This window comes from Ranitomeya imitator, chromosome 10 (genome assembly GCF_032444005.1).
Source record: "Ranitomeya imitator isolate aRanImi1 chromosome 10, aRanImi1.pri, whole genome shotgun sequence".
Taxonomy (NCBI): Eukaryota; Metazoa; Chordata; class Amphibia; order Anura; family Dendrobatidae; genus Ranitomeya; species Ranitomeya imitator.
This window is the reverse complement of record NC_091291.1, coordinates 101,598,214-101,619,600: the sequence shown is the minus strand read 5'-3', so window position 1 is coordinate 101,619,600 and position 21,387 is coordinate 101,598,214. Positions and strand designations below refer to the sequence as shown.

Below are 21,387 nucleotides of genomic sequence, written 5' to 3'. Positions count from 1 at the left end.
TGGTCTCAGTCTACCACCCTACCCATGCCCTCCCACTCCCGTCTCCAGGACTTTACACGTGCTGCGCCGATTCTTTGGAATGCACTACCTAGGTTAATACGATTAATCCCCAATCCCCACAGTTTTAAGCTTGCCCTAAAAACGCATTTCTTCAGACTGGCCTACCGCCTCAATGCATTAACCTAATTATCCCTGTGTGGCCCATTCAAAAAAAAAAACAACATAATCAGGTTCCTCGCATCATGTTCTCATACGCTTTATGCAGTTATTAGCCCTCTGTGTCTGTACTGCTACATACTTAGGCAGTTAACTGGTTCATGCAGCTTTACATGAACACCCGATTCTTACACTATAGCCGGTCCAAATAACTAAAGCAATTGTTACCATCCACCTCTCGTGTCTCCCCTTTTTCCTCATAGTCTGTAAGCTTGCGAGCAGGGTCCTCACTTCTCTTGGGATCTGTTTTGATCTGTGTTTATTGTTATACTGTAATGTCTATTGTCTGTACAAATACCCTCTATAATTTGTAAAGCGCTGCAGAATATGTCGGCGCTATATAAATAAAATTATTATTATTTTTACAGGACGTAGACCTTCACTGCACCCATTCACTGACAGCGAGAAGAGATCCTGAATCAGTACAAAAAGCATATTATGATATTGGCACATGTTCCAGGTTTCAGGGCCTCTTTACATACAGTACAATATATCATCAGGGACGCATGTGTTTTACAGTTGGGAGAATCCAAAGGTCATGGCACGAAATGAATGTGAACCTAATAAGCCACAATTATAGTTCAACTTCAACAACCATGAATTCTGTTAATTAATGTAAATCTAAAGAGGAAACAGACAACAAATATTCTACAGTATGTGTGGATGAGACATGGATACGAACACCCAGCTGATCAGTGTCAACGAGGCAAAAGGCACAAAATGGTAAACGCTCATTTGGCCGACAGTTATTGCTATGCTGCCCCTCCACTATCTCCAATTTGTCCCTCTGCCAGCTATTTGCTGCCCTTCTGCATCTCCGCGCTGCCTCTCCGCCATCTCTGCGCTGCCCCTCCACTATCTCAGCACTGTCTCTCTGCTTCCTCTGTACTGCCATTCACCATATCTGCGCTGCCCCGTCATCTCTGCGCTGCCCCTCCACTATCTCAGCGCTGTCTCTCTGCTTCCTCTGTGCTGCCATTCACCATATCTGCGCTGCCCCGTCATCTCTGCGCTGCCCCTCCACTATCTCAGCACTGTCTCTCTGCTTCCTCTGTACTGCCATTCACCATATCTGCGCTGCCCCGTCATCTCTGCGCTGCCCCTCCACTATCTCAGCGCTGTCTCTCTGCTTCCCCTGTACTGCCATTCACCATATCTGCGCTGCCCCGTCATCTCTGCGCTGCCCCTCCACTATCTCAGCACTGTCTCTCTGCTTCCTCTGTACTGCCATTCACCATATCTGCGCTGCCCCGTCATCTCTGCGCTGCCTCTCCACTATCTCTGTGCTGACTCTCTATTTCTGCACTGCCCCTGTGCTATCTCTATGCTGCCCCTCTGCTATCTCTGCCACTGCTCCTTTACTATCTCTGCTGCTTCGCTATCTCTGTGATGGTCTCTACGCTGTTTCTGCTATTGCTCCTCCGCTTTCTCTGCCACTGCCTATCTACTACCTCCGCAACTGCCCCTCTATTATCTCTTAAGGTACCGTCATATTTAGCGACGCTCCAGCGATATAGACAACGATCCGACCTAAACTAGATCGCTGGAGCGTTGCTGTTAGGTCGCTGTAGAGATGTCAAACACAGCAACTCCAGAACGATGCAGGAGCGATCCAGTGACTCACTTATCGTTCTCGCTGGTTGTTAGCTCCGTGAAAAAAAATTGCAGGCATTGTTGCTTTTGCTGTCAAACATGACAAATCATGACGACCAAATAAAGTTCTGGACTTTCAGCTACGACCAGCGATGTCACAGCAGGATCCTGATCGCTGCTGCATGTTAAACACAACGAGATCGCTATCCAGGACGCTGCAACGTCACGGATCGTTGTTCTCATTGTAAAGTTGCTCAGTGTGACGGTACCTTTAGCTGCCCATTCACTATCTCTGTGCTTTCCCTCCATTATCTCTGCCACTGACCCTCCACTATCTCTGTGCTGCCCCTCCACTATATCTGCCTTTGACCCTCCTCTATCTCTGCTGTTGCCTCTCTGTTATCTCTGCCCTGCCCCTCCACTATCTCTGTGCTGCCCCTCCAATATATCTGCCTTTGCCCCTCCACTATCTCTGACCTGCCCCTCCACTATATCTGCCTTTGCCCCTCCACTATCTCTGCTGTTGCCCCTATGTTATCTCTGCCCTGCCCCTCCACTATCTCTGCCCTGCCCCTCCACTATCTCTGTGCTGCCCCTCCACTATCTCTGTTGTTGCCCCTATGTTATCTCTGCTGTTTCCCCTCTGTTATCTCTGCCCTGCCGCTCCACTATCTCTGTGCTTCCCCTCCACTATCTCTGCCGCTGCTCTTTCACTATCTCTGTGGTTGCTCCTCTGCAATCTCTGATGCTGCCCCTCTGCGAGGCAGATGCAATACTCAGCCATGTGTTGTGTATGATGAGAAAGCAGCTGTTAGACACTTCAGGCAGAGTCTTATCTCTAGGGAGTATAAAAAAAACAGTCACTTTCCATAAATATGTCATTATTCACTTGGTGTAAATGCCCCTGTTCTCCTGAATCCGGTGTTTTTTTGTTCCTGCTTCTCTCCATTCCTGAAATATGACCCCCTTTTCCTTGTATATAAATTTAGGCCCTGATTAATCAAAGTGTTTATGATAGAAAACTGGCATAAAACACTTTGAAACCACGCCCACTTGTCTAACAAGACCAGGTTTACATATAGGGAAGAGGACGTCATATCTCAGGACTGGGAAGGATCAGAAACAAAAAAAAACATTGCCAGATTCAGGAGAACAGCGGCATTTACACCAGGAATAAACATGATGTATTTATGGCAAGTGACAGGTTGCCTTTAAATTCCTGATGATAGTTGGAGGTCAGCAAACAAATGGATGGTTGTTCTGTTCTGCCAACAGGGAGGAGAGTGGCAACAAACGAAACCGAAGTTTAAATAAATGACAACATAACATCAAGTTTTTATTAATGCAACGCGTTTCAAGACTGAATTTTCTGTTGTTTAAGACTCAGAGTGCGTTGCTTAAATAAAACACTGGTTTAGATAACTTATTTCAATGCTACGTTAGTGAATTCTGGGTTAATGGCGGTGTCCAGCATTCACACTGATGCGCTACAAGGATAAAGGGAAGGTGCAATGCTTTACTTCTACTGTGGTGACGCTGCAGCAGAATTGACAAGTACTCACATTAGTAGCAGAGCCTACTGCGCAGCACTGCTCCTCTCCTTCTGTAGACATTTAAAGATGGAGGATCTGGATTACTAGCACTCCAGGGACTCTGGTTACATCTGTACAGGTGAAGGAAGCCTGTCCACTATATCTACAGGAAACCCCCACATATCCTGGGGGCGAAATCTGAAGTTTCGGAAGACATCCATGTAATGTGCATGTGCTGAAAACTAACTGATCCATCTAAAGTGGAACACTGACATCTAGTGGTCAGATCTTCATGAAATTCATAAACATCTAACAGATGAAAAATATACATAGGACCCTTTACTCTACATTAAGTTTTCTGCAATGATGATTTTCAGCTTGATATCTTAGTGCACGGGGGTGTATAGGTAGAGGTAGAGCAAGCTCCTCTGTATGGGAGAGTCGGGCGAGATAACTGCCGGACAAAGCATCCGTCACATGACGACCATCCAATATGTATGGGGCCCTTTATGACTATTGGTGTGACCACCAGGGTGCCCCCATGACTGAAGCATGATAAAACACAGGGTCTCCTCCATCCACACATGTTCCGTCTCCACCAGTTCCTGTTTACAAGTGAATGTTACAGAACATAGGACTATAATCTACTGGTAATTATTATATTAGTCACTCACAGGGCCGGCTCCAGGTTTTTGAGGGCCCCGGGCGAAAGAGTCTCAGTGGGCCCCCCCTTTAACACATACCCCGATTCATGATCGCATATAAACACAGCCATGTAGTATATAACACTGCCCACGTAGTATATAGCAGCCCACGTAGTATATAGCAGCCCATGTAGTATATAGCAGCCCACGTAGCATATAGCAGCGCCACTCACTCATGCACTGGTAGGACTAGGAGCTCCTCCTGAATCTGCCTCATAAGTTCAGCAGCACGGCAGCCAGCCAGGGGCGGAGATCAGAGCAGAGAACGTGCTCTCTCCCCCCACAAACAATGTCACACTGGCTGCCTTCTCTTAACCCCTATGTGTGCCTGCCTGGCTGCACTCACTGAGTGATAAGATGCTTGTGTCAGAGCTGGCACATAGGGGTTAAGAGAACGCAGCCAGTGTGACTTTGTAGGCGGAGAGAGCATGTTATCTCCTGCTCTGCTCTCCCAGCTGTATCTATCACAGCATGAGTGGGCCCCCCTCTCTCCCCAGGGCCCCGGCATTTGCCCGCTGTGCCGGGTGCTGACGCCGGCCCTGGTCACTCACAATTAGGCCACACTTTCCGTGTAGCGTTCCCACACCCAGATGAGTGTTCCCCGTATGGAAACCAAGAGGCTCGGACTTAGTGTGGACCCCACCAATCATCTCCTCCACCAACGAGCCATTAAGAGAAAGTTTATGCTGTCCTAGGCACAGATAGTGCTGTTGCCCTGCTCTATAGTCAGACTTACATGTGGTATCAGACATTTATGCTGTCCTAGGCACAGATAGTGCTGTTGCCCTGCTCTATAGTCAGACTTACATGTGGTATCAGACATTTATGCTGTCCTAGGCACAGATAGTGCTGTTGCCCTGCTCTATAGTCAGACTTACATGTGGTATCAGACATTTATGCTGTCCTAGGCACAGATAGTGCTGTTGCCCTGCTCTATAGTCAGACTTACATGTGGTACCAGACATTTATGCTGTCCTAGGCACAGATAGTGCTGGTGCCCTGCTCTATAGTCAGACTTACATGTGGTATCAGACATTTATGCTGTCCTAGGCACAGATAGTGATGTTGCCCTGCTCTATAGTCAGACTTACATGTGGTATCAGACATTTATGCTGTCCTAGGCACAGATAGTGCTGTTGCCCTGCTCTATAGTCAGACTTACATGTGGTATCAGACATTTATGCTGTCCTAGGCACAGATAGTGCTGTTGCCCTGCTCTATAGTCAGACTTACATGTGGTACCAGACATTTATGCTGTCCTAGGCACAGATAGTGCTGTTGCCCTGCTCTATAGTCAGACTTACATGTGGTATCAGACATTTATGCTGTCCTAGGCACAGATAGTGCTGTTGCCCTGCTCTATAGTCAGACTTACATGTGGTACCAGACATTTATGCTGTCCTAGGCACAGATAGTGCTGTTGCCCTGCTCTATAGTCAGACTTACATGTGGTATCAGACATTTATGCTGTCTTAGGCACAGATAGTGCTGTTGCCCTGCTCTATAGTCAGACTTACATGTGGTACCAGACATTTATGCTGTCCTAGGCACAGATAGTGCTGTTGCCCTGCTCTATAGTCAGACTTACATGTGGTATCAGACATTTATGCTGTACTAGGCACAGATAGTGCTGTTGCCCTGCTCTATAGTCAGACTTACATGTGGTACCAGACATTTATGGTGTCCTAGGCACAGATAGTGCTATTGCTCTGCTCTATAGTTAGACTTACATGGGGTTGTAGTGAGGCAAAAACTCATGGGACATTTCCCACAAAGGAGGCAGTGATTGGCGGTCCGCAGATGCTCCTTTTTCTTTTTTTGTGGTCGTTATAAGAAAAATGCATTTTTACAGATCCAAGGTTCGGGTCTCCATTGTTTTCGATGGGGTTCAGGTTCTGGTTCAAGTTTGGGAACAGTTCTATGGACTAAAGTTCGGGTTGGGTACGAGAATCGGAACTTCCACGGGTTTGCCCATCCCTAACCATCATGGCCAATATCTGTTGACTGTACAAAGAGGACGGTGAATGAATCACCTGGGCACAAGAGATGGAGTGAAGTTTCCCGCTCTTCAATAATTATATATTGAGGCCGCACTCTTATGTCCCATGTGTATCACTGGATACAGTATGGGGGTCACTACTTCGGGGTGAGGGGATTATGACATCCTCACATCACCAGTCTTCTCGCTTCATGATGTAACCGTGATATAAATATAATATTGCTCAGTAACAGCGCCGCTCTACTGGCTGTGTCATGTATTGCAGTGCCGCTCTGACAACTAGATATCCTTGATTGTCCATTGACAGCAATGAGTGACTTGTGAAAGCCGCCTTCATGACTGCGAGTCGTAACATGCACTATGGACATATCTAGCTGGTCTGATGGGGCAGGGGTCATGCTAGCCCAATAATTATTGCCCTGCTCTACGTCTCATGATCACAGTGTCTGATCAGAGATATGTCATCTTTAGTGACATCACTTAGGTGGATAATGAGGTGATGTGCAGCAATGACAAGAAGCAGTGAGGGTCCTTGGGGGGATCGGAATAGCACAGATAAGTATATTATCATATCTATTTTATTGCCATGTGAGCCTATTCTTAGCGGTCTTAAAAAAACTTAAAAACCGTTAGGTTATGTTTACATAGTTTTTGGTCTGTATTATTATGGCTCAATCCTTGTCCGAGAAAAAAAAGCATAACATTTTTTTTTCTTCAATGCGGTGGTTGGTGTGTTTTTTTATGCTTTTTATTGTGTCTCAGATGTTTTCTTTCCACTTCTACTCATTCAATGGTGAAATATAGAGCTGGTTTTCCAGCACAGAAGTATCAAGATGTGATATATTGCTTTTTTTTTCACAAGAAAAAAACAACACCATGCAAATGCACTAGAAGAAAGTTTTCCCAAAGCGATCCTTGATTCGGATTTTGTAACGGAATCAGCTCAATAATTCACATGAAAAAAAACTCCATGTGAACATACTTTTAGGTTTTGTGCCCACAATGTTTTTTTTTTCTGGCAGATTCCATCAGGAAACCACCTGAAGAAGCACTGCGAAACATGAACATAATGCACAGCAATGTTAAAACGACATCGCTGTGCACAAGTTCAGCCTTTTGCTTCTTCTTTTAACCACTTCTGGGTTCTGAAACTGCAACGAAAAATGCTCATATCCCAAAAAAGAAAAGACGCCAGCTTGCAAAAACGACACCAAACAGCCAGCGAAGCTGCTGCTGATAAAGACCTCTGGGTTTCGCCTGAAGCAGCTTCTCCTACGGAAACCTTAAAGACGTTTTTTGCACACAGCCTTATCCTAGGCTCACACAATTTTTTTTTAAGGATTTTGAAGCAGACCCATTTCAAAATCCACATCAAAAACCGATTCAGGTACGCTCTGAAATCTCTGTTTATTTCAATGGAAATAACACTTTTTGTTCCCGTTCATACTGTCAGTTTTTTTGTTTTATGAGATTTTAAAAACGCTTCAAAAACCTCTTTAAAACCACTTCAGGAAAAAAAAAGTCTCCAAAAAAACAAAAAAATTGTGTTTTTGGATTTTCACACCTACATGAAAATTACATGAATGTACCCTTAGGTCAATTTTTCATGCGTATTTCGAAGCTGATCTGCTCCAAAATCCGTATCAAAGAGTCTTTTTTTTTAAGTGGATCAGCTTCAAAATCATCAACAAAAAGCTCAGTGTGAACATAGCCTTAGGCTGCTTTCACATAATGAATTACTATGTTCCTTACTACTCAGGAGTCCTTGGGAAAACGATCAGCAAACACATTAAAGACTTTGCGGATTAGTCTGAATAAACCAGTCCTAAGTCAATCAAATAAATAGTGAAGATTTACTATGATGTCTGAACTATGGACCTCAAATAACCACAATGGAGAATCCAAAAACATCCACCGACCATCCCCAGAACCTGTCATCAGAAATAAAGCAACCAAATCAGGTTTTATTTCGGGTACAAAGCATTTGGAGCGCCTGCTCCCCACTTATAGGAAGACCTAAGGGCCATTTGGGGTGCGGGATAGGAATTGTTAACAAATCAGGTATGGCACCACCTAGTGTCCAAACTGCAGAATACACTTTACACACAGATATAATATAATAGCTTAAAAAATGGAGCCAATATTTAATCATCTTAAAAAATCTGACAATGTGGGGCTTTCACTGTATGGGGCTTTCAACAAAGAAACTGAGCAGCTTTCAGAAATTAAAAAATGGAAAGTAGCAGATTTAGGAGATAAACATTTTTTTTTAGGCCCACCCTCCTAAAAGTGATCTACCCTTACAAATGAGTGTTATTCATTGGACTGATCCAAGCACATATTAGGGTATGTTGGTGCCAGACTAAAGGACTTTTTAAAAAATATTTTACACTTTATGTGACCAACAGATGATCCAGAACATGTGATAATGACCCAACAACACATAGACATATCAGGAATTCTATTGTTTGTTAGGAGATTTTCGGCTGTAAAGATAAAGTATTGATCACGGAGGGGATTCTGTTTAAGACATACATTGCATTACAGTCAGCTTCTTTCCCGATTGACGCGGCTGATAACAGGGAATAATACGTTGCATTTCACAGCACAGTAATAGACTGCAGGTTTAGTGTCTCTTTATCAAGAAGAAGCAGGTTTACCATCCACACGACATAGAAAAGGGTGGAGTAACTACACGAAAGAGCAAAGTCCTGGAGCAATGCGCAATCAGCCATAATTCCGTATTTATTCTGCCGTCAGCACAGCGGTACAACCTTGTACAGTGCACAGCGGAGCCATAAAGCAGGTGACACCGGAGCATGTGGAGCGTCATCCCCAAGATATGGCAGCAATTGCATCTAATCTCCTGTCTCACGGAAATGGGAATATATTCTGCTCATCTCACCAACCTTTCCACACTGGTATAACCGGACATAATGAGAGGAGCATTATACTGGACTGACAATCTGCTACAATTAAAGAGATTTATTCCACTATTTTGTCTAGAATTACATTAACTAGTCTGCTTTATTGTAAAAACAGAGTTGTATATTATCAACCTCCATCCTCCATAACACTGGAATCATAGATAGATAGATAGATAGATAGATAGATAGATAGATAGATAGATAGATAGATAGATAGATAGATAGATAGATAGATAAAAGATAGATGGATAAGAGATAATATATAAATATATAGATAGATAGCTAGATAGATAGATAATAGACAGATAATAGATAGATAATAGATAGATAATAGATAGTTAGGTAGATAATAGATAGATAGATAGACACATAATATAAAAGATATATAATAGATGCATAGATAATATATAGATAATAGATATATAGATAGATAGATAGATAGATGATAGATAATAGATAGATGATAGATAGATAGATAATAGATAGATAAATAAATAGATAATAGATAGATAGATAGATAGATAGTAGATAGATAGATAGATAGATAGATAGATAGATAATAGATAGATAGATAGATAATAGATAGATAGACTGACCACCCATTACTTTAAATGGGTGAAAAATGCTGACAATTGGAGAAAAAACGCTGAAAGAAGTGACATACCAGTTCTCCATTGTGCAAAAAAACATGCAAAGCACAAAATACTGATGAAAAAAACAAGCTGTGTGCAAGAGATTTCTGACTTTGCTGGTACTGTAAAACGCAGCTGAAAATTTGCATAAAAAAAAAAATCTGAAAAAACAAATAGTGTGAACACAACCTAACAGGACCCCGCTGGTATCAGTGAGCTCTGCACCAGCAGCCATTCAATCACACATTAGACCAGGAAGACGACAGTGCGAGGGGCCAGATGTTATATACAGGAGAGCGAGGCTTTGGATGTTATACACAAGGTGGCAATGGGACAGAATGAGAAACCTGAATTTTATTGCGTCGGCACCTCCTCTTTCAACTTCATTTTTTACAAGACATTGTTTACAAGGCACATTTCTGTACATTTAGCGGTGGCTGTGCCTGGTATTACAGCTTTGTATTAGTGTGCTGCCATACCAAGCACAGTTACTATTAAAAGTATGAAGCCGTGCAGTGTACACAAGATGGGGCACAATGCCATCAGACGGCCTTGGTCTCTTAAACTCCTGATAAGAGACAGAGCCCCACAGAATGAAAGCTATTTTCCTATCCTAAAGGTACCGTCACATTTACCGACGCTACAGCGATCTAGACAACAATCCCGATCGCTGCAGCGTCGCTCTGTGGTCGCTGGAGAGCTGTCACACAGACAGCTCTCCAGCGACCAACTATGCGAAGTTCCCTGGTAACCAGGACCGTGCTTAGTAACCCGATGTTTACCCTGGTTACCAGCGTAAACGTAAAAAAAAAAAAACACTACATACTTACATTCCAGTGTCTGTCCCCCGGCGCTGTGCTTCTCTGCACTGACTGTGAGAGCCAGCCGGAAAGCAGAGCAGTGACGTCACCGCTGTGCTCTGCTTTCCGGCCGGCGCTTACACAGTGCAGAGAAGCACAGCGCCGGGGGACAAACACCGGAATGTAAGTATGTAGTGTTTTTTTTTTTTTACGTTTACGCTGGTAACCAGGGTAAACATCGGGTTACTAAGTGCGGCCCTGCGCTCAGTAACCCGATGTTTACCCTGGTAACCAGTGAAGACATCGCTGAATCGGCGTCACACACGCCGATCCAGCGATGTCTGCGGGAGTCCAGCGACGAAATAAAGTTCTGGACTTTCTGCTCCGACCAACGATGGCACAGCAGGATCCTGATCGCTGCTGCCTGTCAAACTCAACGATATCGCTAGCCAGGACGCTGCAACGTCACGGATCGGTAGCGATATCGTTCAGTGTGACGGTACCTTAAGGATTCAGTTTCACAGAATGGTAAAATCCCGCCATCGCGATATTTCCAATACTACTTGTTTAAAATTGAGATTCTGGTTTGGCTACTATCCTAAGTCATGTGACAGGCTCGTTAAAGGGTCGACATTGACTGTTAGGGTTGCTACTTCCAATAGGTGACACTAGAGTTCTAGTCCTCTTCCTCTCTGAAGAGACAATTTACATTTTTACAGTGGAATTTAAAAGTTTAGGCACCTCTGGTTAAAATTACTGCTATTGTGAACAGTTAAGCAAGCTGAAGATGAAATGATCTCTGAAAGGCCAAAGTTAAAGATGACACATTGCCTTAGTATTTTAGGGGGGATATATATTTTTTCATCTTTTACATTTTAAAAATTACAAAAAGGAAAATGGGCCGATGCAAAAGTTTGGGCACCTTTGGAGATTTGTGTACTCAGATAACTTTGACCAAGGTTTCAGGCCTTAATTAGCCTATTAGAGTTATGGCTTGTTCACATTAGGAAAGGCCAGGTAATGCAAATTTTCCAGCTTTATAAAAACGCAGCCTCCTCTTGCCTTGTGCCAAAAAAACAGCAGCCATGGCTTCTTCTAAGCAGCTGCTCATCACTCTGAAAGTGAAAATTGTGGAAGCAGGAATAGGCTATAAGAAGATAGCACAGCGTGTTCAAGTTGCCCTTTCCTCACTTCGAAATGTAATTAAGAAATGGCAGTTAACAGGAACAGTGAAGGTCAAGATAAGGTCTGGAAGACCAAGCAAATTTTCAGTGAGAGCTGCTCGTAGAACTGCTATAGAGGTAAACCAGAAGTCCAGCTTGACTGCAAAAGACCTTCAGAAAGATGTAGTAGACTCTGGAGTTGTGGTACATCGTTCTACTGTTCAGAGACCCTGCACAAATATGGCCTTCATGGAAGAGTCATCAGAAGAAAACCTCTCCTGCATTCTCCCCATAAAATTGAGCATCAGAAGTATGCAAAAGAACATATAACAAGCCTCATGCATTTTGGAAACAAGTCATGTGGACCAATATGGTATGTGTGGATAGAAAAGGGCACAGAATGTCAGGAAAAGAACATCTCACTATCATTAAGCATGGGGGTGGATCAATCATGCTTTGGGGTTGTGTTGAAGCCAATGGCAAGGGGAACATTTCATGGGCATTGGGAAGATTGGATTCAATGAAAGTTCAACAAATCTGTAAAATAGCTGAAGTTAAAAAGAGGATGGCTTCTACATATGGATAATGATCCTAAACACACGTCAAAATCCACACAGACTACCTCAAGAAGCGCACGCTGAAGGTTTTACAATGGCCCTTACAGTCCCCTGATCTGAACCTCAAAATAGCAGTCCATGCATGACAACCCAGGAATCTCACAGAACAGGAAGAATTTTCCAAGGAAGAATGGATGAAAATCCCTCAAACAAGAATTGAAAGACACTTGGCGGCCTACAAAAAGTGATTACAAGCTGTGATACTTTCAAAAGGGGTCCTACTAATTACTAACCATGCAGGGTGCCCAAACTTTTGCATCGGCCCATTTTCCTTTTGTAATTTTTAAAATGTAAAAGATTAAAATATATATATATTTTTTTCCTAAAATACAAAGGAAATGTGTCATCTTTAACTTTAGGCCTTTAAGAAACTATTTCCCCTTCAACTTACTTAACTGTTCACAATAACAGTAATTTTGACCAGGGGTGCTCAAACTTTTACATGCCACTATATATATACCTTACTTCTTGATCATTCCTGTCAGATTACACATTCTGATCTCGCTGTCAAAATAGGGTGACAGCTTTTACGTTGTGAAACGTGTACATAATGAAATAATGAAAAATCTGACTCTCAAGTTCAAGGGCGAGAAAGCCGACAGATTCCTTGGCTAGACAGCGCCGTGCGCGAGGGGCTCTTTGAAGTGGTCGTCAAGGCCGAGAACAGGCCAGTTCCTGTCATTCTGGAGCTGATCCAACATGGCCCCGATTGAAACTATAGGAAAGGAACTTGTGCTCATGTCACAGTATTTGTTCTAAGCGAGACAGCAGGAAACATGGCAAATCAGCGAGAGGAAATGGAAACAGCAGATCAGCCGAGGCTGCGGCTTCATCACACCATAAACAGTCATAATTCCAGAGGCAAAACAAAAATGGCGCAAAATCTCAAACGGGCCTCAAACTACCATTTACTCTGCGCTCCTCCTGAAAATCGTTCGTCCTCTGCACCTAAGGCCACGTTCACACTTTCAGTATTTGGCTTCATTTTTTTTACCTCAGTATTTTGTAAGCTAAAATCAGGAGTAGAACAATCAGAGGAAAAGTATAATAGAAACACGTCACCGCTTCTGTATTTATCAGCCACTCCTGGTATTGACTTACAAATACTGAGGTAAAAAACTCACCAAATACTGAATGTGTGAACGTGGCCTAAAGATGAGACCTTTCTCGCCCAGAGACCCATATAAATAAACGTCATTCATCCAAAACTGCATAAAGCTTAATACTGATTTATTCTAGGCTCTCACTATGAGCTGAGGGTCACATACCAAGATGTCGGAGCTCTCCCTCCTGAATGGCGGCTGGTCAGGCCTCTCGTTAGGTGAGGTGAAGATATACGTGGATGTAGCTCCCGTGTTCCTCATGATGGGTAAACTCAATGATCTGAAATCCTTCACAGCCTGTTCCACTTTCAGCTCATCCCCTGGTTTAGCTGCAATAAAAAAAAGGTGATTCATTAAAATGCATATAAAAGTCAATGGATGTTAATTAATTAATAAGCTTGGGTGAGGAAGGGGGATTGAGTTTAACGATAAAAAAGTTGTTAATGGTTAGAAAAAATAATCAGTCATTTTTTTTCTATAAACAGCGCCACCCTTGTGCATGGGTTGTGTGTGGTACTGCAGCCCTGTTCACCAGGGGTGTATACACAGTCTACACCTCTAATAGCTGGTTAGGTACCCTGCATATGGTATCATCCTCACCATATCCATCACACTGGCCCCACAATATCGCACAGTTTCCAATAGTCACCCCAATTAGTGCAGCCGTGCCACTTTTGGCTAATGTTAGGCATACAAATCATTAATTAATGGAAAATTCTGCTATACAGATGAAACAAAAGGCCAAATGCCATGTACGTAAAATGGCATAAGATAAATCATAAAGTCCATAGGATGAGTCCTAACGAATATTCCTAAATATTTGTGGGATACTTAGTGTACAGAAATCAGCAATATAACATCCAGACATGTACAGTCAGACATATAGAGAAGGCAAGTTTAGACACAAAGCCTCAATATAGAGTAGGCGTCTGTACAGGCCCCAGGCTATACGTACCACGTCACGGCAGGGAGCTAGTATGTGCTTGAATACTTTGCACCTTTGAGATGACACATGAATCAGCCGGGTCACCAGTACAGAATGCTCCAAATCTGACCTCAAAACCAGGAAGAGCATTCACCCACTATAAGACACAGTGAATTATGTACACCCCTGTGGGGTAATGATGAGTTGTACTACGTCACTGATAAAGTATTGCTCATTGAAAAAGTTTTGAAATAAATTGAAAGCTCAACAGTAACGATCCCTAACTACCACGGACTCCCACAATGAGGACAGGAATGATCCCTAACTTCCAAGGACTCATACACAATGAGGAAGGAATGATCCCTAACTACCATGGACTCCCACAATGATGACAGGAATGATCCTTAACTACCACAGACTCTCACAATGAGGACAGGAATGATCCCTAACTACCACGGACTCCCACAATGATGACAGGAACGATCCCTAACTACCACGGACTCCCACAATGATGACAGGAATGATCCTTAACTACCACAGACTCTCACAATGAGGACAGGAATGATCCCTAACTACCACGGACTCCCACAATGATGACAGGAATGATCCCTAACTACCACGGACTCCCACAATGATGACAGGAACGATCCCTAACTACCACAGACTCTCACAATGAGGAAGGAATGATCCCTAACTACCACAGACTCTCACAATGAGGACAGGAATGATCCCTAACTACCACAGACTCTCACAATGAGGACAGGAATGATCCCTAACTACCACAGACTCTCACAATGAGGAAGGAATGATCCCTAACTACCACAGACTCCCACAATGAGGACAGGAATGATCCATAACTACCACAGACTCTCACAATGAGGACAGGAATGATCCCTAACTACCACAAACTCCCACAATGAGGACAGGAATGATCCCTAACTACTACACACTCCCACAATGAGGAAGGAATGATCCCTAACTACCACAAACTCCCACAATGAGGACAGGAATGATCCCTAACTTCCACGGACTCCCACAATGAGGACAGGAATGATCCCTAACTACCACAGACTCTCACAATGAGGAAGGAATGATCCCTAACTACCACAGACTCTCACAATGAGGACAGGAATGATCCCTAACTCCCACAAACTCCCACAATGAGGACAGGAATGATCCCTAACTCCCACAAACTCCCACAATGAGGACAGGAATGATCCCTAACTACCACAGACTCTCACAATTGAGGACAGGAATGATCTCTAACTACCACAGACTCTCACAATGAGGACAGGAATGATCCCTAACTACCCCGGACTCCCACAATGAGGACAGGAATGATCCCTAGCTCCCACAAACTACCATAATGAGGACAGGAATGATCCTTAACTACTATAGACTCCAACACTGAGGACAGTAATGATGTCTAACTACTACAGACTCTCACAATGAGGACAAGAATGATGTCTAAACTTCATGGGACTCTCACAGTTTGGATAGTAACTATGTCTAAATATCATGGACAGTAATAGTGTGGACAGTAATCACGTGTAACTACCACAGACTCTCACAGTGAGGACAGGAATGATATCTAACTACCATAGACTATAACGGTATGGACAGTAATGATGTAAAAAAAATCATGGATATTCAGAATATGGACAGTAATAATCCTAGTTACCACTGTCTCTTTCCGAAAGAGCGGTAATGATGTCTAACTACCACAAATAGAGCTGAATACAATGATTCCCAAGACCACTGGTAGGCCGTGGCTGCCAGGCCAGAGTACTGTGATGCGATGTCATGATGTTGCGTTGGGCCTACTAGTCAGGAGAAGAGTCAGACATGTTGATAAGTAGGAGGGAGTTCATAGGGCTCTGATATGGCGCCCATGGACTACTGATGTGGCCACTAGACCAGGGTCCTGCAAATCTTTTTGAACATCTCTAACCATGAACTCTAACAGAATGCACAGTAAAGATATTTAAATACTAGAGCTTCTCATTTGATCAATAGGGATATTGTCTAAATAACACAGCCTCTCATAGCAGGTACAGGATTGATGCCTAACTACCACTCTCATAGCACAGACTCTCACAGCATGGACTCACAGCACGGACTCTCACAGCACAGACTCTCACAGCACGGACTCTCACAGCACGGACTCTCATAGCACAGACTCTCATAGCACAGACTCTTACAGCAAGGACTCTTACAGCATGGACTCTCACAGCATGGACTCTCACAGCACGGACTCTCACAGCACAGACTCTTACAGCAAGGACTCTTACAGCATGGACTCTCACAGCATGGACTCTCACAGCATGGACTCTCACAGCACGGACTCTCACAGCACGGACTCTCACAGCATGGACTCTCACAGCACGGAGTCTCACAGCACAGAGTCTCACAGCACGTACTCTCACAGCATGGACTCTCACAGCACAGAGTCTCACAGCACAGAGTCTCACAGCATGGACTCTCACAGCACAGACTCTCACAGCATGGACTCTCACAGCATGGACTCTCACAGCATGGACTCTCACAGCATTGACTCTCACAGCATGGACTCTCACAGCACGGAGTCTCACAGCACGGAGTCTCACAGCACGTACTCTCACAGCATGGACTCACAGCATGGACTCACAGCATGGACTCTCACAGCACAGACTCTCACAGCATGGACTCTCACAGCATGGACTCTCACAGCACGGAGTCTCACAGCACGGAGTCTCACAGCACAGAGTCTCACAGCACGTACTCTCACAGCATGGACTCTCACAGCACGGAGTCTCACAGCACAGAGTCTCACAGCATGGACTCTCACAGCACAGACTCTCACAGCATGGACTCTCACAGCATGGACTCTCACAGCATGGACTCTCACAGCATTGACTCTCACAGCATGGACTCTCACAGCACGGAGTCTCACAGCACAGAGTCTCACAGCACGTACTCTCACAGCATGGACTCACAGCATGGACTCTCACAGCACAGACTCTCACAGCATGGACTCTCACAGCACAGACTCTCACAGCATGGACTCTCACAGCACAGACTCTCATAGCACAGACTCTTACAGCAAGGACTCTTACAGCATTGACTCTCACAGCACGGACTCTCACAACATGGACTCTCACAGCATGGACTCTCACAACATGGACTCTCAAAGAATGGACTCTCACGGTATGGTCTTATTCTGGATCAAAATTAATATAGTATGTACTATAATAATGTCTAAGTGTAAGCACTATGACATCGTAAAATTACCAGAAATAAAAATAAACACATCTCGGCTCTAATTAATGACGGTATAGCGCCCCCTACAGGGCTGCATCACATAACAAAAATACATCCGATTATAACATAAAAGAGAGAGGATACACTGGAGATTATATAAAGGCAGGACATGGCCTGAAGAGAACAGGTGTGAACAGGTTTTATAACATCTCGACAATATTATAACCTCTATATTACTAGTTTGGTATGCTTTTCGCTGATCTGTCATTTCTGCTATATTACACCTGAAAAATCGCATCCGGCAACTATTACGATTGTTTGGCCTGAGATTTAGCAAAATTACTTCTCCTTGGCCTACTGTCCTAAGGTCAAGGGTGCCAGCTCCTAGCACAACTGTGGGCAACTGCATATTTCGGATACCCATACAGAAGCATGCTCACTACTTCTGATGTAGTGGGCATGCTCTGGCTGAATAAAGACCCCAAAAGTGTGGTACCTGTCATCTACATCCACTTATTTATGATAGGTGACTGTAAAGTAGGAGCTTTGTGAAATATTGGGGTCCACTCATTGATCTAGAATAGAGGCCCAATGTTCCTTGCGTTTTCCCTTCAATTATTCATAACTATTTTTAGGATCTGGTGACATTATGGAGCGACAATGCATGTCACCCAGGCTGAGCAGTCGGATCATCGTCAGAGGCATCTTGGACGGAGTATATCCAAACATCAGCAATCATGTGAACAGATTGCTTACTCCTCTCTGCCATACGTGCCCGCTGAGGAATGGACTGGGAACAGATACGCCGCCTGCTGGGTGACAATCATTGATGCCAAAGCCACATGTTAATTATGCAATGTAGAAATCTGCACGTTCTATGTGGAATGAATCATTTAAAGGGCCCACGTCTGGCATCGAAATAGGCAGGAAAAAATGAATATAGGATTAACTGTGCCTAACACATAAAAATGCGGGCAATCAAAACAGGATATAGGACTGATAACTTTTATGCTCCTATTACACTGTGCAAGTAGCCCATGTGTTCCTGTTTCCATAATTGTTCTCTTGTGTCTACAAGACTGGGGAGTTATCCACCACTCCTCTTGGGCTATCTGCACAAAAGCTGTTCTACTCTGTATGCACACATGGATTTTTCCTCTCTGAACCCTGTTCACACAGGTTATATACAGATGATCAGGTTTTTAAATACATCAGATAGGGATTGCATACATCAGTTAGGACTGCTCTGATATGGGTATACCGTGACGTTTGGTAGAGCAGCTTAGTATACATTTTTTGCAAAAAACGTATCAGCCAAATACCCTGTTTTTTACATCTTTTACTAGCACTTGCGGATTACTGCGATTTTTTTTTCAAACTGAGTGTTTTTGGTTTTACTATTCTCTTTTGTGTCTTCATCCATGGGATATTAGTCGTGATTTACATTGATCATTTTTAGGTTTTACTGTTCTCAACGCATTCCACTATGTAATGAATAAAGATTTACAACTGGAATATTTCATTCAGTGATATCGAGGATGTGGGATTTTAGTGTTCCCCTTATTCTTTTGAGCAGTGTGTATATATATATTTTGTATATCAAAAAGTTTGATTTTGGTTTCATCTGACCAGAGCACCTTATTCCACATGTTTGGTGTGTCTCCCAGGTGGCTTGTTGCAAACTTTAAATGACACTTTTTATGGATATCTTGGAGAAATGGCTTTCTTCTTGCCACTCTTCCATAAAGGCCAGATTTGTGCAGTGTATGACTGATTGTTGTCCTATGGACAGACTGTCCCACCTCAGCTGTAGATCTCTGCAGTTCATCCAGAGGGAACATGGGCCTCTTGGCTGCATCTCTGATCAGTCTTCTCCTTGTTTGAGATGAAAGTTTAGAGGGACGGCCGGGTCTTGGTAGATTTGCAGTGGTATGATGCTCCTTCCATTTCAATATGATCGCTTGCACAGTGCTACTTGAGATATTTAAAGTTTTGGAAATCATTTTGTATCCAAATCCGGCTTTAAACTTCTCCACAACAGTATCACAGACCAGCCTGTTGTGTTCCTTGGTCTTCATGATGCTCTCTGTGCTTCAAACAGAACCCTGAGACTATCGCAGAACAGGTGCATTTATACGGAGACTTGATTACACACAGGTGGATTATATTTATCATCATTAGGCATTTAGGACAACATTGGATCATTCAGAGATCCACAATGAACTTCTGGAGTGAGTTTGCTGCACTGAAAGTAAAGGGGCCGAATAATATTGCACGCCCACTTTTCAGTTTTTGAATTTCCACAAAAATTTAAAATAACCAATAAATTTTGTTCAACTTCACAATTGTGTTCCACTTGTTGATTCTTCACCAAAAATTTACATTTGGTATCTTTATGTCTGAAGCATGATACTGTATGTGGGAAAAGGTTGAAAAGTTCCAGGGAGCCGAATACTTTCGAAAGGCACTGTATAGATATATATATATATATATATATATATATATATACATACATATATATATATCTTAAGTAAACTGTCGTCAAATAAGTGACACCACTGAAATAAGGCTCTGTCTCTACATCATGAGCTTACACATATTTTTTTACAATTAATTTCTAAGGGTGATGGATGTCACTGTGCAGTTGGCAAAATTAACTGAAGATTTGCCCCAGATTACAAAAATCCACCCGCTTTTATTTCATCCATACAACGAGCATATCATGGGCAGAGAAACGTGAATTCAGCTGACGCGTTTCAGGCCAGCAATCTTTTTTCTCGTATCACGTGTCATAGTGTACAACTATTTCTTTTGTGCACTGTAACACGGCGCTGCGGTTATATAATAACACTCTACAGCTTATGGCAATAGTTATTACACCGTTTAAATATGTATGTGCTTATTTTATTACATTTATCACTTTCAAGACCATTACACAACACTTCTTATTTGCATAGCAGTGCAAGATACATTAGTAAATGTAAAAAAAAAAAAAACAAGTAAATAATCATCTTGACCATCTATGAGAAAACTTAATATCCACCATATCCAGTACTAATAAAATACTACCAACTTGATTTCTCCTGACTGCCAGAGGACGACGCACCAATATGCCAACAGTGGGCACTGCAAAATTAACTGTATTAATTACGGTAATTAGAATTTATATATAAATCGAAGATCATAAATGGTTACCTTGAGGATTCTGGAGGTTGGTGAACTTTCTGCGCCCTGATAGCCTTAATGTTGTTCCTCGGCTCTCAGCTCTGTCTGTGTCTGTGATAGACTTACAATGCGAGAACATCCTGTCAGCCTTTTCCTGAAGGTGCTTCCTACCATTGGGTTTTCCCGAGTCTTATTTTGACAAAATCTTAACAAATCATCTTACTGAGCGAAACATTCCTTTCCGATAATTCATCTGGACGATGATGAAATGAAAGCAAAAAATACCCCCGAGCCAATCCATGCAGAGCAACACCACAAGGTGAGGTGTAAGGTAGGCTCTGTCAGGATTACGAGACGTGCTACAGTTTAATTAATTTATTCTTCTCCTTAGGTAGAAACATTTTCTGGCATGGAAAATAATGACTTCTTAATGATGAGCCACTATACAAACAAGACTGACAATCCAGGCAGACCCCATCCAACAAAAGTGTAATAAGCCAACAGCGTTTAGGTGTGGTGAGCTGTATGTCATGGCTAGAAGGAAGACTGTCTCAGCAAGAGAAAGTAAAGAAGAGGTCACGATAATGGTAGAAGGGTCGCCAAATAGAATGCTGGCCACAAAAAGTATGAAGAGGAACTGAGTCGTCCCTGAGTCCCGCGATGAGTCTACGCTGCTGCTTCCAGCGTCTGTAATATTGTCTGCAAGGCTGACATTAGGTCGACAGCACAGCAGAGGTTAACTGGGCTCAGCAGCTCTGTCTATGTAGATGG

The 21,387-nt window shown here is 43.1% G+C and overlaps 1 protein-coding gene across 4 annotated transcripts in view; it reads right to left on the bottom strand.

The window, feature by feature from the left end:
* PLEKHG5 (pleckstrin homology and RhoGEF domain containing G5) overlaps positions 1-21,387 on the bottom strand; it is a 321,116-nt gene that overhangs the window by 64,350 nt on the left and 235,379 nt on the right. For all 4 annotated transcript variants that reach the window (XR_011315486.1, XR_011315487.1, XM_069741635.1 and 1 more), the window contains one exon: positions 13,452-13,615. Coding sequence is in view for 2 of the 4 variants with exons in the window: in XM_069741635.1 (XP_069597736.1) it covers positions 13,452-13,615 (164 nt within the window). In the remaining 2 variants the exon portion in view is untranslated. The remainder of the gene's footprint in view (positions 1-13,451; positions 13,616-21,387) is intronic.